At 54.1% G+C, this 16,546-nt stretch overlaps 1 protein-coding gene across 1 annotated transcript; it reads right to left on the bottom strand.

The window, feature by feature from the left end:
• Positions 1 to 4,153: 4,153 nt before the first annotated feature.
• Positions 4,154 to 11,058, bottom strand: LOC121166513 (HAUS augmin-like complex subunit 3). Its single transcript, XM_040995675.1, has 4 exons — positions 10,237 to 11,058; positions 9,127 to 9,566; positions 6,230 to 6,458; positions 4,154 to 4,471 (listed from the first exon to the last, which is right to left on the bottom strand). Exons 1-4 carry the CDS (start codon positions 11,056 to 11,058, stop codon positions 4,241 to 4,243), a joined length of 1,722 nt encoding a protein of 573 aa, XP_040851609.1. The 3' UTR covers positions 4,154 to 4,240.
• Between the last annotated feature and the right edge of the window lie 5,488 nt (positions 11,059 to 16,546).

Genomic DNA, 16,546 nt, shown 5'->3' with positions numbered 1-16,546 from the left:
ATTTTATTCAGTGTGGGAAGTTTGTTAATGTGATTAGAAAGCGTTTAGACTGGGCTGCTGGAATGCCTCCCCTGGAGGCTCTGTAAAGACCACACGCACGCGCACAGTCCCTGGCCGCCTCCGGACTCTGCCAGCAAGGCAGGCACACGGACACAAGCCTCTGTCCTTGACGAAGCTGACCCATGGATTCCATCATAGTGATTTTTTAAAAAAGCTGAATAATAACAACAGTATTTTCTCTATTATCTTCTCAATGACCTTAACAAAAACAACCATTTTCATACGCTATTTGAGAAGTATGACCAGACTTCACATGAGTTGATCACCACAAATTTGTTAGCAGACCCCTTTACTGGAGCCATTTCTTCATCAGTCTCCAAAGGAGGTATGTTTGCACTTCTGTCAAAATCACACAACTCTATTACTTTTAAAGCACATAATAAATACATCAGAAATTATTTTTAGTACTGTATACCTAGAAAACAATCCTATCTTAGGGGAAATAGTGAAGATACTAATATCTCCTAAAATACAATGATTAGCTAGACGCATGGTCCACAGCCAAAACTTTAATAGACTTCTAGAATAAGAAAACAAATAAAAGCACATTGAAATCTTAACTGCTACTATATCAATCAAGAAATCATAACAGCTTTTGTGCCAGAATTTGGCAAGTCACAATTAAGCTAGATCAGGGAAAAGCCAGGCTGGGCTGACTGTTCTGACTGGTGCAAGCATAAATCAAGAGATGGCGAGGGTTGGCTGGCCTTTGCCACAGCATCAGCTGGCAGAGGCTGGCACTGGGGGCTAATTCTGTCAAGTTAAACTGCAGAACCACCTGGAGAGTACATGATCCGGGAGTGGCCCAGTAGGGAAATAGTGGGCACCTCCTTCTTGGGTTACCACTCCCACTGGTGAGCATGAGAACCAGGACTGAGGCAGGCATGGCTGGACAGAATGGCACCCCCTGGCATGTGTGTAGGCTGGATAGTGGGGTTGATTGGCATGTATGAGAGCTGAATGAGATGTGGGACACACTGAACCTGTCTGCTGTGCGTGCTGGCAAGCACGGGAACCAGGGCAGGGGGCAGGCCTGGTGGGGTTATTGCAGGTTGCTCTGACTAGGCTGCAGCTCCCACTGGTTTGCATGAGGGCCGAGTGTGTGATGGGCAGAATCAGGCTGGACTGTAACACCCATTGGTTCATGTGGAAGACAGGGCTGGAGGCAGAACTGACCCAGCAGTTGCAACCAGCAGCGTGTGCATAAGCTGACTGGGGTGATGGACTGTTCCGGACCCTCTACTGGCAAGCACACACGAGAACCTGGTCTGGGATCACCTCAGACTAAGTTTCTTTGGGGATCCCACCAACAGAACCCCAACCGTGAAGAGAAGTGTAGGTTCCATGGTCTGACCATGGAGTGCATGTGTCAAAGCTGAGCTTCCTCAAGTTCAGACCAAGCAGTAGACAGCATATCCAGGTGCACGTGAGGGAAATGGCGGTCCATCGAACCTGCAGAGGACACCTGATACCACACAGAGGACGGAGGGCGGAACAAATTGATCATCTACCCAGCCATGCATTAGTAGAGGGAATTGGGAAATGCAGACTCTAAGGTGGACTATGTCACATCGTGCTTGGAATGGCGAGATTGGCAGCAATTCAGAACTGTTGAACTGTCACAACCACTTGAGCAGTGCCCTAAGAGGGTGCCCTATGTTGGGGATGCTAGGATGGGGTGGGAAGCTGGGAGGGGCTTCTCCCTTTATTTCCCCCCTTATCCTAGACACAGAAAACAAAAAAATGTGGAAACAATGATCTTATCCACTACTTTCCTGCAGCCCTTGACCATTTGTGTCCTAATCAACTATGTAAAGGCTATCAAAATAAAACAAAATAATTAGAAAAAAAATTTGGCAAGTCTTTCAACTACTTCATCTGAATCTAATCAGTCAACTGTAGTGCACGAACTTCTAACTAACCCCAGGAAAAGAAGCAAATGGCCAACTATTGGCTCAGACTTGCAGATTTAACATGAAAATTGCTTTCCTAACGGAACATTCTGGCCACACTGATACCAGCAGGACCGACATTTCCGAGGAAGTGCTCAGTTCACCACACACAACAGCAAGTCCTGCACGGTCTCCCAGCTGAGGACCAAGTGTGAGGTTCACAGGCAGCATGCAGGATCTTCTCTCAACACAGGCATGGGATCTTCCACAGAAATGCTTGCAACAAAGATGACTTGTACAGTTTTAAAGCAGTAAGAGCGAAGGGAATGTAATTTTACTGAGCAGAAGCTCCTTCAGCAAACAGGGAATGAAGGGAGGAGAGCTGGATCGCATTTATTTGTAAGCACAGAACTTCCCTGGTAACAGCAGTTCTGTGAAATAACCTGGCCATATGTCTACGTCACTTTCAATTGTTACTTATGAATAACTACAATGCAAAGCAACAAACTCGTGAAAATACTCACTATTTGTCCTGTCTCCCCCTTCGTCACCATCAACTAAACCACCTGAACGCATGGCCGCCAGGATCTTCTGAGCAACGCTGGAGAGGGGGCGCTCACTGAGACCAAAGCCTACACACGGCTCACAGCTCTCCATGCTCACAAAATCCTAAATGCAAGATTAACACAAGACAGGTATGTCTCAACACTTCGAAATAAGACACAATTATTTGAAAAACTTTAGCACCAAGACTGTCATTTGCTATCATAAACAGAATAGGAAGATCAGTTAGGGTTATCATAGTAAAGACAATGCTTCCTGAAGTTTGAAACATGACTATTATTAACCCTCAAACATGCCAATCCAGTAACACAGCATTGACACACATGTAACATATCCGGCACTAACTGAAGCAGAACTTGCCGCTCAGCGCCAGGAGACCAGAAGAAAGACTGATTCTCTATCCCCAGACAGAAAACAAGTGAGAAAGGGGAGAATGACGGCAGAACCTCAGACAAACCTTACTGCTGCAAAACTCACCGTACACTGAATATAAATTTTACTGAATATAAATTTTAAAGTACATTAATATAATAGCTGGCAAATTTTTAAAAAAGTTTTGCTTAAGGGTTACAAAAGTTAAAAGTGCTCCTCTGTCACCTAAACATGCCCATTTCCTGATGTTTATAGCTGAAAAACCCCCAAGACGATATGAAATATGCAGCTTCCAGGCTGGCATCTCTTGTTGCAATGCAGGTGGGAACATTCTGGAAGGTGTTCTTTACAATCCTGACATCACTCTGACCAGGGTCACATTTAAACTGGGGCGCTCAAGAGACATTTCATATTACTTGTACCAGTTCTTAAAACTATTTTTGATATATCCAAATACTACAGTCCTCACCCATATTACATATAATTCAATATTAAAGTATTTCCACTGAAAAACTGATTCAAAGTCATTTACAATGTGTTACTCTGCAGTCAAAGCACTGCTGAGATCCGCGTTGCAGAAACAAGAAGGCCCCAGACACCAGCTCCTAAAATGATCAACCTATAGGGCCCTGATATTCTAGGGCAAGTAGCAACAAACGAGATTAAAGTCTTCAGCAAGGGACTATGGGGAAATAAATGGAGCGGCAGAATCTGAACGTACATACGAAAGGCTGGGCCATTCCATACACACAAGTCCCCTCAGAGGACGCCTGGAAGCCAGACAGTATCCCAAGTGACTGAGGCAGGCAGCGTGCTGAGTGCACACATTACACAAACGGGTGATCCGATTTCTGGGGGTGAAGTGACCACTTCAGCATTTCATCACGACACTCACCCAGTACACAATGGAAAAAACTCACAAACTCTTTTCTATCTGGAACTTTCTGGTATTTTCAGACTTCAGCTGACACTACAGTAACTGCAGTCACAACCGTTCAACCACGTAAGTGAGACTGCTGTGGTAGTTACAGAATCAGAAATGCTGCCTCACAACGCTGGGAACTTTAAAACTATTTAACAGATACTTTCTGTCTCAAATAAAGGAGTTATTACTATATTTAAAAATGTATGCACTGCACAAAGCCTTCTCCTTGTGAATACGGTACTACCAGAACTAAGTGCAAGCAGATGTTCACGTCATAAGAAGCATCAGTACTTTGTACAAGAAAAAACACAGAATGATGTAATAAAACATCCATTAACTGTGCATTTTAAAATGTATTTATTACATGTACTCCCCAACATATAGGACATTAAGGCAGTGTGTGCGGCAGACGCAGCTCCAGGAACTCTCAGCCTTGCAGAACAGCCTGAGCCCTGCACTGATTCTCTAAATTCTCCACGATCTCCTTCAGATAATCTTCATCTTTCCAAAAATGCACATACAACTCTCTTTCCATTTGATGTAACTTATTGGATGACAGCATTTTTCTCTTTGTCTTCACATCAGCAAGAACGTCAGTAAGAAGATGATTTAGCTGACTGAGTTGAGATCCAACATGGTGAAACTGTTCTACCAACTCCTAAAACAAGAAAATAAAAATGTTTGTAATTCAAGAACTTCATTCCTAACCCACTACAAATCTGCTATGGAATTTAATCAAGACTCTTAAGTGACTTCATACATTCTCACAATTTTAGAAATAAACCTCAATTAAAAATCTGTAAGGGCCCAGCATGACGGCTCAGTGGATAAATTCTCGCATACGTGCAGCTGTCATCCCATGTGGGTGCTGGTTCGTGTCCCAGCAGCCCCGCTTCCCATCCAAACCCTGCCTGTGGCCTGGGAAAGCAGCAGAGGACGGCCCAAAGCACAGAAAATGGGCAAAGAAAATAAACCAGCAATTCTCACAAATAAGTGAAAGCAGGATCAATCTCTCCACAATTAGGGAAATGCAAATTACAACTCCAGTAGGACATGATTCTGCATCCTCATGATTGGCAGAAATTGGTAAGTCAGGTAGTGTTCTATGATGAACAACAAATCAATAACATCTTTTTCCTAAGGATTCGCTCATTTAAGAGGCAGCATTACAGAGAGAATAAGGAAGAGCCACAGAGAATTCCCTCAAGCACTGGTCCAGCCCCTAACAGCCTCAACGGACAACGCTGGGCACACAAAACCAGGTGCCTGCAACTCCATCTGGACGCACACCCCCAGGTCATCCTCCACCGCCCCCTACTCCAGGCAGAAGCTGAGCAGCCAGGACGTGAACTGGCACTCCTACTCTGGGACTGAACCTGCTGTACCGCAGTGCCAGTCCTCCAAGGGGCATCTTTGAGAGCCTGACGGTGCACAATGCAAGCCATGTGGAAAACAACTGATCATGTGCATATCCTACAATCCAACCTGTCACTTCTAGGAGGCAAGGAGAGAGGAGCAGAAACGAAGAGGGAGAGTGAGGAAGGGGGGGGGGGGAGAAAGAGGAGAGGAGAAAAAGTGAGAGGAAGAGGGAGGAAAAGAATGAAACGGAGAGAAGGAGGGGAGGCAGAGAGGGAGCGAGAGAGAGGAAAGGGAGAATGAGGAAGGAGGAGACAGGGAGAGGGGGCGAGGGGAAGGTGTGTGTGAACACAGAGGCTCTCTCAAATGTGCGACTATGATAAGCAACCACACAAGCCAAGCAGCGCGAGCACAGAACAGATCCTTCGTGGGATGAGATGCTAGCTGGAAGAGAGAACGCGGAAGACATGTGACTGCACAAGCATCAAAACAGATGCGTCTGAAAACACATCAAGAAACAGGCAAGCATTGAAGAACACGCACAGTAAATCAGACACATGAAGATCAACTAACTCAACTAACTGTGGCACGCTGCGGAAAGCGCCGCCGGTGACACATGCCAGCTGAAGTCTCAGTGGCTCCACTTGTCATCCAGCTCCCTGCTAACAGCCACTGACACGGGAACACTGGAAGAAGCTCCCGGCTCGCCCTGGCCGTGACTGCGACCAGCACACGAAGGCCTCTCTGCGCAGCATTTCACAAGCAACAGAAAAGGAACGGGGCTCTGCTGAAGGCACGTGTAACCCTAAGCACACCCAGGACTGAGAACACAGAGCAGCAGCGCCTACTTGTCAGGATGAGTGAATGATACGGGTAGTGTAACTTGACGGTCCTGAACCTCACTATAAACATTACAGTCACCATCTAACTGTCTGAAAAACTTCACACACTGTAAAGTTCTGTACATACTGATCAAAACTGCCTGGGAATATGTTTATACGTGAACTGCACGTGCAAAGCGGCTGGAAGGAGCATCCTCCTCACCAACATCTCTACCCACCTGATCGCTGAGCTGAAGCTGATTCCCTCCCTGATACAGAGCCTCACAGAGCATGTCCACATCACGGTTCAGCGTGGACAGGAGGGATGAATGTTCCCGAGTGGTCACTGCCAACTCCTCACGCAGCGACGACACCTCCTGTCTCAGTCTCTCAGCCATTTCCTCCAGGTTCCCACGTGTTATAAACAATTCTTTTTTCCTGTTCTCGCTCTCTAGAAGTTGATAAAGCCTAGAATGTGAAAATAAATATTATAAGAAAAAAGTTTCAGGTCAACACAGTTTTCAAAATTAAAATCCACCATCAGGGCACTTATAGGACAGCACAGTGCCAACTTCAAAATATTCATTTGCTGAAATGAAGCAACTGAAACCATTCCTGCTCTAGTAACCCAACTACTGCACCAGAATACTAACACTACCCCTGACCCCCTGCCTCCCAGCTTCCAAGATCTACACGTTTCTTAGCTGACTTAGCCTCCCAAGAAAGCACAGGGGACAAGTATGAGGTAGCAGAACTAGCAAGGAACCTGAAATAGAGGAGCTAGAGCCGAGCTCCCAGTTACGGCTAGCACAAATCAAAATTCTCTGAGGTTTCATCTACATGTTAATACCATGGGTTTTTTTTCTTAATTTTTTTTAAAGATTTATTTTATTTTTATTAGGAAGTCAAATATCCAGAAAGGAGGAGAGACAGAAAGATCTTCCATCCCATGATTCACTCCCCAAGTGACCGCAACGACCGGTGCTATGCCGATCCGAAGCCAGGATCCAGGAGCCTCTTCTAGGTCCCCCACGTGGGTGCAGGGTCCCAAAGCTTTGGGCCGTCCTCAACTGCCTTCCCAGGTCACAGGCAGGGAGCTGGATGGGAAGTGGAGCTGCTGGGATTAGAACCAGCGCCCATATGGGATCCTGGCACGTTCAAGGCGAGGACTTCAGCCGCTAGGCCACACCGCCGGGCCCTGTTACTACCATGTTAATATCACTTCATTTTATAGGAAATGGAAAACTAATTAGGAGAAAATTGAAAATGTAAACATAAATTATACAAAAATTTAAAAAACGGAGCCAAAATAGCAGAAGGCTAATCCTCCACCTCCAAGTATTGGCTTCCCATGTGTGTCCCAGCCGCCGTTTCCCATCCAGCTCCCTGCCTGTGGCCTGGGAAAGCAGCTGAGGACGGCCCAAAGCTTTGGGACCCTGCACCCGCATGGGAGACCCAGAAGCAGCTCTTGGCTTCGAATCATCTCAGCTGCATCGCTTCTCGGCCTTTTGGCTAAGATCAAGTGTAGAATCATCTCAGCTGTGACCACTGCAACCCTTTGGCAAGTGATCCAGGAGCTGGAAAATGTCTCTCCTGCGCTGCAAAATCTGCCTAATAAGCTAAACTTAATAACAATAATAACAATAATAGGCCACCAATTACAGTCCTGTGAGACATAACTACACAATTCCAGGAGGCACCATTTGCACAGATCACGACAATGGCACTCCCTGAAATTACACAATGAGGCAGTCCGATCCAAGTCCTTCATTTCATTATTAAGAAATAAAAGTGGCAGATAATTTTGTTCTACATAAAAATCAGGAGTATGACCCAGATTTTTGAAGTCTTAAATAAGACTACTTAACCCTTCCTGTACCAGTTTTCCTGCACCAATATCCACTTCCACATCCAGGAAAGCCTTGAGAGCTTGCCTGTGTTCTGTGGTTCCCGTGACTAGGCCGAGAAGCCAAGTGTCACGGCCAGCTAGGCACCCGCCAGCCACAGCGCAACACTGGGCAGAGCCCTCTCCGACCCAGCTGCCAGATGACCGACCGCACGGCCTCTGCCACTCCTGCGGAAGTCAAGGACGGCCTGCCTGGCTCCTGGACGCGGTCTGCTGCAGCAATGGCTGTCGTGGCCATCTGAGGAAGGAATCAGTGGATGGAAAAGGCTCTGCCTTTCAAATAAAAAAATCTTTGAAAAGGATATGAAGTTTTATTCTCTCTACTGATAAAATGCAGTCAACCCCCACCTACCAGTTATCTTTACCAAGCTGTATTCAAACTTCCTGCCCCAAATCCAAAATAACGCCTCCAAAAGGGAAAAACAAAAAAAACAACTTGATAAATTCATTCTTCCAGATATCTACCTCAGGTCTAAAGGAAAAAAATTTTTTAGAAGATGCACTACACAATTGCTCAACTGGCTAATCTGCCTGCAAGAGCCAGGGTCCCTTATGGACACCAGTTCATGCCCTGATGACTCCACTTCCCATCCAGCTCCCTGCCTGTTGCCCGGGAAAGCAGACAAGACGGCCCACAGCCTTGGGACCTGCACCCGCGTGGGAGACCCAGAGGAAGTTCCTGGCTCCTGGCTTCGGATCGGCATAGCATTGGCCATTGCGCTCACTTGGGGAGTGAATCATTGGACGGAAGATCTTCCTCTGTCTCTCCTCTCTGTATATCTGCCTTTCCAATAAAAAAATAAATCTTTTTTTTTAAAAAAATTAGATAAATATTCAAAAGAGGCATAGTAAGTCAAAACTCAAGTGCAAAATATCCTTCAGTGGGACGACTTGTGGCACAGTGGGTAAAGCTGCCACCTGTGATGCCGGCACCCCATGCAGGTACCAATTCAACTCCCAGCTGCTCTCCTTGTGATGTAGCAAGGCAGAGGACAGCGCCCAAGTGCTTGGACCCCTGCACCTACACGGGACACCAGGAGGAAGGCCCTGGCTTCAGTACCACCACTGAAACCATTAAGGGAGTGAACCAACACACGGGAGATCTCTAACTCTGCCTTTCCAATAAATAGTTCTTTAAAATAATTTCTTAAATATCCAGTTTTTGTTCAAAGTCCCTGGTATTTTATAAAAAGCAAAGATTAAATTATTAGGAAAGCGAAGCATACACACCTATGAGAAGAACAATCCTTGGTATGGATGGTGTTTCTGGGGTTCTCCTGCTGAGAGCCTGCAAGGTCTGTGAACAGCTCCAGTCGCTGGCAGAGCACCGAGTTACTCTGACTCAGTTCTTGAACCAGACTTTCAAGCTGACGAGACATGTCCCGGTGCTTTCTCAGTTCAATTTCATACGATAACTGTACAAGCTCAAATGATGCCTTCTGTTTTATCAGCTGATTTAACACTAACTCTTGTCTTGCTGTGTAATAATCTTGTTTAGCGATTTGCAAATCAAAGTCTCCCTCTACAACGGGTATATTCAGCAACTGGGCATTTTCTTTGATCACAGCAGGCAAACTTTTATCTTTTATGTGAATGATTTGTTCTTCAAGTTTCAGAATCTCATCTTTTAAGCTAGAAATTGTAGTGCACAAGTTTTCTTTGCCAACAGCCTACACAAAGAAAAGCAACTATATTTTAAAATCTAGGTTAAACTTCAAATAGTTATAAAATTGCTTCCTCTTTCCATCTTAGGTGATCAGACAGCGTATCCAATGAATAACATCATATGTTAGGATAAGGCAAAACTAAAAAGGACAAATACTGAGTGTGACGTTTCACATCCATTACCGGCACAGAGAACACGCCACTGAAGGTATTCTTAAAACTTGAAACCATCTCAACAGACACTGACCCACTCAGCCGATGTTAACTCGCACTTGCACAAAGTTACAGGTCTTTGCATCGTACTTAGTCACAGTAACTCCGTGCTGGGGTGCAGGAAAGCTACATGCTACACGAGCAAGAAGGCACCGCAGCGGCTCTGCACCGCTCTCCGGGCCGCCGAGCCCTGGCACCAGGCTCTGCTCAGAATGCAGACGGACGCACCGTCCAGCAGCCAGCTGTTTCCCTCCCGGGCCCCGGAAAGGACAGTTCAGGCCAGCCCGCGCCGCGACGGGCACAGACTCTAACTTCAGCTCGCCACCCGCAGCCTGCTCGGCTGCAGACAACGCGTCAGGACCCGCACACCAGCGCGTGGCCCCGAGCGCTGCACAAAGCAGCACCGTGCTCCCGCCGAGCCCGCCCCGCGCCCGCCCCGCGCCCGCCCCGCGGCGCCCCTACCTGTCCGCTCGGGCGGCGCAGCTGCTCCTCCGCCCAGCCGACGCCGGCCCGCAGCCGCGAGCGCCCGGCCCTCAGGCGCGCCAGCTGGTGCTGGGCACACACGTAGGCCAGCCGCAGCGCCCGCAGGCCCCCGGGGTCGCCGTCCGCCGCGGGGGCGCCCGGCAGCCGCAAGTTGTGCTCGGCGGAGCCGCGGGCGACGCGGTGCACGCCCGGGAAGCAGCGCCGGGAGCCCCGCGCCAGCGCCGCCGTGCCGCGCTGCTCCCGCCGCAGGAACTCGTCCAGCGCCAGCCGCGCCCACAGCACCGGCGGCCCCGCGCCGCCCAGCAGCCGCGCCAGCCCCGCCGCCCGCTCCGCGCCCGCGCCCAGCTCCCCGCGCAGCCCCGCGCCCGCGCCGCGCAGCAGCCCCCGGCCCCGCCGCAGCGCCGCCTCCTCCGCGCCGCCCGCCCGCGGCGCCGCCGCCGCCGCCCGCGCGCGCTCCCGCCGGCCCCGCAGCAGCGCCGCGAGCGCCCGCAGCCGCGCCCGCTCCTCCCGCAGCCGCCCGCACGCCGCGCCGCCCGCGCCCGGCCGCCCGCACGCGCCCAGCGCCTCGGCCAGCGCCGCGCCCTCCAGCAGCGGCCGGCCCGCCGCGCGCAGCGCGCCCCACGCCGCCAGCTCGCGCTCGCCCAGCACGTGCCGCGCGCCCACGCTCGCGCAGAACCAGCCGAGGAACGCGCGGTCCTCGGCGGCCTCGAACAGCCAGTCCAAGTCCCCCGCGCTGAGGCCGTCGGCCTTGGGGTAGCCGATCCTCCTCAGCGCCTCCACCAAGTCCTTCCCGCAGCTCATGGCTGCCGCCGGCGTGCGGGAAGAGAAAAAAGCGAGGAGAAGAAAAACCCCTCCGAGGGCGGCGCCGACTCCTCCCCGGGGAGCAGCGAGCAAGCTCGAGCGGCCTCAGCTGCAGCGGCGCGGCCTCCACGGCGCCCCGGCCCGGCGAGGCTCCCGCGGCAGAGCACAGGGCGGCCGGCGCCCCTCTGCTCACCCCGCGCCCCTCTGCTCGCGCCCCTCTGCTCACCCCGCGCCCCTCTGCTCGGCCCGCGCCCCTCTGCTCACCCCGCGCCCCTCTGCTCGGCCCTCTCCTCACCCCGCGCCCCTCTGCTCGGCCCTCTCCTCACCCCGCGCCCCTCTGCTCGGCCCTCTCCTCACCCCGCGCCCCTCTGCTCGGCCCGCGCTCTCCTCAACCCGCGCCCCTCTGCTCGGCCCTCTCCTCACCCCGCGCCCCTCTGCTCGGCCCGCGCTCTCCTCACCCCGCGCCCCTCTGCTCGGCCCTCTCCTCGGCCGGCCCGCGCTCTCCTCAACCCGCGCCCCTCTGCTCGGCCCTCTCCTCACCCCGCGCCCCTCTGCTCGGCCCGCACTCTCCTCAACCCGCGCCCCTCACCCCGCGCCTCAGCCGGGCAGCGCTCGCCCTCAGCCGCCCGCCACCGGCTCCCGCGCCGCGCACGGCCTCACGGGAGCCCGCGGCGCGCACGCGCACAGAGCCGGCTCAGCGCAGGCTCCGCCCCGGCCGCGGCGTCCACCGCCAGGCCCAAGCTGATTGGCTCCCTGCCCCGGCGTGACGTCATGTGCGGCGAGGGCCGGGGCGGCGGCTTCTGGAATGTTTGTGTGAGAGGAAGGTCGGTGCGGGGACGGCGCCGCTCAGCCGCGACCGGTGGTCCGAGTTAGATTCGTCTCTGCTGCGGCCACCCCAGTCCCGGCCGTCCGGGGAGAGAAAGCCCAGTTGGCGGGGGAAGCAACGGACCGAGAGCCCGCTGACAGGACCGACAGTCATTGTACCAGAGCGCCGCACTCCGGGCTGGTTCCAGAAGGTTCGCTCGTCGGCTCGCAGAGAAGCAAGCGGCCGCGCTCGGGCGATGGACGGCGCCCTAGTGTTCCCTGGGTGCAAAGCCGGGAGACGTCCGCGGGCCAGAGAGCAGACCCTTAAGGGAATCACTTGAGTGGGGCAGACCACACAACATCTGCAACATCTGCTTCCACAAGTTAACATGGGAAATTGCGAGGGGCGGGATCCCCTGGGACAAGTGACCCTGAGGTCAGGCAAGGTTCTGGTCTTGTGGGTCTAGGTAGACACCTCTGAATAGTCTTTCTTCACTAAATATATATACGGATATGCTAGTTTTATTGGAAAGGCAGATCTTCCATCGCTGGCTCTCTCCGCACACGGCCGCGACGGCAGGAGCTGCTCGGAGCCGGGTGCGGGTCCCCCACGGGTGCGGGGGTCTCTCCTGCATGCCTCCTTCCCATCCTGAGCAGGTGCTGCAGCTGAGCCTTGAGTCGGAGCTACTTCCCATTAGCCCTGGTTTGCTTTTTGTCCTCCCCCTTTGGAAAATAGCAAAGGCTCGCGAAGCCACCGTGCCGGGAAGACCTGCCGCGAGAGCACAGGGCAGCGGGCGCCCCTCTCCTCGGCCCTCTCCCCGGCCAGAGCCCTGCCGAGGAGGAGCAGTGGACGCGGATGAGGGGTGGGAGCCCGGGCACTTGGGGATGTTTGTAGACAGAGGAGGGACTCTCAGGAGAAGAATTAAAGGTGCCGGAAGGCGCAGACTGACCCCAGCCCAGGCTGGAACCCGGCCAGCAGGGGGGCTTCTTGCGCCTCCAAGTTCCCCACCTGACTGAGTTGCCAACCACAGCTCCTTATTGCAAAGCTGTTGGGGGCGGGGGGCTGAAAGTACAGAAAATCATGATGCAATCCGCCCCCGGAGCACAAGGGACAGAAAGTTGTCTTCTGGACCTAAGTCAGCACGCGCCCCGCGTGGTCTGCCCGCCTCTCCGCAGGAGCATCTAGGGCCTTCCTGGGGCCAGGAGAGAGGATTCCACGGGAAGGAGAGGGAGGGACGAAGCTTCTCCGTATTGGTGGAGCTACATCTGGACCACATAAAATCTGTTTTTTACACCAATAAAAATAATAAACAGATGAGCTGCAGGGATCAAGTGTGGCTGCTGCTGGCCACTCCTTCCTGTCTGAGGCTTCTTTGAAAAGTCAAGTTCTGCACACCATCTTTTCAGGCCGACTTTAAAAGTCAGAGGTCAGAGCCGAGGTCACCGACGCTGTCCAGTGCCATTTTTGATGAAGGTAGTGGGATGGACCCACTTCTGCCAGAGGCACCACCTGGTCGGTCCGCCAGGACACACACGCCCAAGGGGGCCAGAGAGACAGCTGGGGATGGGCACCAGCCCCATCACAGGGACCCGGCCAAATTGGGGCCATAGCTGAGCCGGCCAGTGGCCTTTCTTCCCACTCACCCACCCCACAAGGCGACAAGCAGGACATCCCACCCGCTCCGAGCTGGGACGACACTCAGAGGACTTGTCACAGTCCCTGGCACCCATGCACCCCCACAAGGAAGTGGTGGTGGGAATGACCCGACTCACAGCATCTGGAATTCCGATGCCCGGGATGATCTTAACAGCCGAGTCCCACCAGCTCCAAGACCCAGCCGCCTCCTGAAGGCAACGCTTCTCCAGTCCCCTTCCCCACAGCCCACACAGGTCCCAGAAACCGGAGTCCACTGCTGCCCACTGAGACGGGAAAGTCCCCTCCCAAGGTCACCAGAACCCTGCCCCCTGCCAGCGAGTCCCATTGGGCCTTCTCCAGTGGGTTCTGCTGCACACATGGCATGCTGATCCCCTGCTCTGGCGTTGCCCTGGCCCAGTGCCCCAGGCAAAGGCTCCTGGATGCCCTCCCCTCTCTCGAAGCAGCTGAGGGCTGCCTAATCCAGGCCTTTGAGGATCAGGGCCCCCAGGGCTGGGGCTGAGCGGTGGGTATTCCACCAGCAACAGCCTCCGTTGAGCGTGTACCTGGCCAGCAGAACACAAGGTGTGCCCAATGGGCAGTGCTCAGGCCGAGCTGGGGCAAAGCAGCGAGGCTGGCACTGAGAGCACGCAGTGGGCTTCCACCTCCATCCTGCCTTGAGTGAGTCCAGCTCTGGCCACGGCGAGGGCTGGAGAGCAGTGAGAGGAATGGCTTGCCAGTCCTTGCAGCCGGCAGAGGCTAGGGCAGTGTGTGACGGCCAGCATGGCATTCTGCAGGATCAGCGCCAGCTGGTCCAGACCTGCTAGCAGGAGGCTGCGGAACGGGCAGCAAAGCAGAGATGGAAAAAACTGGAAGACAGAGGGTGAGGTATAAAAATCTGTATTTATATTACAATGACATAATGACACAGCACAGCCCACCTGGTGGACAGGCAGGTGGACGCCCCATCTCTAACTCTCCAGCATGGAGCTTGTTGCATACCACTCCCCCACCCTGTGCCACCCCAGACTCTGGCACCCACCTCCCCGGTACCCTCATCGTACTGGGGGGGAGGCACTGGGGAGGCACTGGGATCCTAACCCTGAGAGAGGCAGAGGATGGCATTCCTTCAGGCCAGCCGGCAGGCAGACAGGTCAAGCGCCTGGCCGCCACATGGAGTCAGGTCAGTGGAGGCTGACCAGGGCCACCGCCGGCAGCATCTCCCCTGCCGGCTGGGCCTGCACCACAGTGTGGAGTCTGCCTTGGCGTCCCCGCGCCTGCGCATGGGATTCCAGACCCTTGGCCCCAACACCATGTTGGCCCACGTGGGCAGATACATGCAGGACCCGCAGCCCCTGGCATCCGCCGGCCTGTGCCACGGATGCGGCCGAGAGGAATGCTCAAGTGACTCCCAGCACAGCCCCATTCCTACTGAGGGCCACCCCTCACCCACCTGTGGGGAGCAGGAAGGGCGGCTGGAGCCCACTGCAAGGCCCAGTCCCAAGGCCACGTGGGCGCCTCGGGCTGAGGGGCCAGTGAGGTTGTGCCTGTCACGGGCTGGGAGGGTTCCTGGGGTCCTGCCCACCCGCCTCCCGCCCTGGAGTAGGTTCTTACCCACACTCCATGGGCAGAGGGTACAGAAGGGACGGCTCAGGGGACATCTGCCTTTCTCCCTCACACCCACCCGGGCAATCGGGTGAGGGGTGCAGACTCCATTGTGCCCCCCTGCTCTTCGCCAACCATCCTAGGCTCCCACATTTCAACTTCTGCACCACAGCTATTTCTAGGGAGCCCTGTCTATCTCAAGAGGCCCACATGCTGGGGTGTCCATTGGTGCAACTGACAATGCAAACACAAATTTTTCTCCACGTTTGGAACTTGCTTAGCAATACGCTGGGGGAGGAGGCGGCAGGGGCACATGTGTGGGCACACCCTGCCGCCCAGGCATTACTGCCTGTCTCCAGGGACAAGGAGCACAGGAATAAATGGCCAGTGGACGCCTACGGCCCACAGCACCAGGGACGAATGCTGTCCATCTCAGCTGCCAATGTCTCAAACCCAGGGTCCTGGCCCCAGGCCAGGGTTTGAAGAAGCCTACATGGGGGCATGAGTGAGATTCTCTCTGGTTCACAAGCCCACCTCTAGCCAGGAGGCCCTCTTTCCCCAGCGCAGCCCAGGGGGCAAACCACAGCCCCACCCGCTGCAAAAAGTAGCGGGCACCACTCCCAGGAGCCGTGGCCACAGAGGCTGGGGGGCGAGGGGACTGCTGGGGCAGAGTGGGGGCAGGCCAGCCGGGGCAGCCTGCGAGCCAGGAGGGACATGCTGGTGGTGACAAGCAGGGCGCAAGGCACACTGTGACGGCGTGACAGAGGGACAGGTCCCTGAGACGCTGGGTGGCTCCCACCCCTCAGCAACCAAGGACGTAACAGCAGCTAGGAAAGTAGAGTAAAAAAATCTTCTGGAAAGCAAGGCGCGCTGCCCGCCTGCGGCCCAGGCTTCAGAGCTCTTTCTCTTGCTTAAAAGAAAAAGAATCTGTTCCTTTTTTCTTTCTTTTTGGAAAAGCTTCTTTGCCAGCCAGGGTGGACATGGGCAGGAGCTGGTGGCACAAAGCTCCCCCACCATTTGCGGTTTGGTTTGTTCAAAGGGAGACGAGAAAGCTGGAGGAAGTGGTAGCTGTACCCGCCCAGCAGGTGAGCTGGGCACAGGTGTCAAGCATGAGCTGGCTGAAGGCTGACCTGCTGCCCCGGTCACCCACATGCTGTCCTGGGGTGCCTGCGTGTGTGACTCAGGGTCCGACCAAGCCAGCAGCCACCCTAGCTGACTCCAGGACCTGCAGGGTGGGGATGGCCCCTCCGCCCGCCTACCCTGGGGTTGCTCACCCAAGTCCCGCCCTTCACAGATCCCTCTGTCCACACCTTGGGAGCCTGCATGGCCCGACGGACGGACGGGCAGCCACGTCTTCCTTCCCAGCATCCAGGCTCGGGCGGTGGGGGGAGTAGTTTGAGCTCCCCGAAGTGGTCATTAAGCCCCCTGACATGGCGCCTGCCGAGG

This window comes from Ochotona curzoniae, unplaced genomic scaffold, assembly GCF_017591425.1.
Source record: "Ochotona curzoniae isolate NIBS_2020 unplaced genomic scaffold, NIBS_Ocur_1.0 patch156, whole genome shotgun sequence".
Taxonomy (NCBI): Eukaryota; Metazoa; Chordata; class Mammalia; order Lagomorpha; family Ochotonidae; genus Ochotona; species Ochotona curzoniae.
This window is presented reverse-complemented; position numbering and strand designations above follow the sequence as displayed.

What these genes read in the sequence shown, in the direction of transcription:
- LOC121166513 (XM_040995675.1), bottom strand. Translation starts at nt 11,058, where the DNA reads ATGAGCTGCGGGAAGGACTTGGTGGAGGCGCTGAGGAGGATCGGCTAC. An exon ending in TGCGCCGCCCGAGCGGACAG is followed by an intron (nt 9,567 to 10,236) that starts GTAGGGGCGCCG and finishes TTCTTTGTGTAG; the next exon opens with GCTGTTGGCAAAGAAAACTT. An exon ending in AGCTTCAGCTCAGCGATCAG is followed by an intron (nt 4,472 to 6,229) that starts GTGGGTAGAGAT and finishes TTCTTGTTTTAG; the next exon opens with GAGTTGGTAGAACAGTTTCA.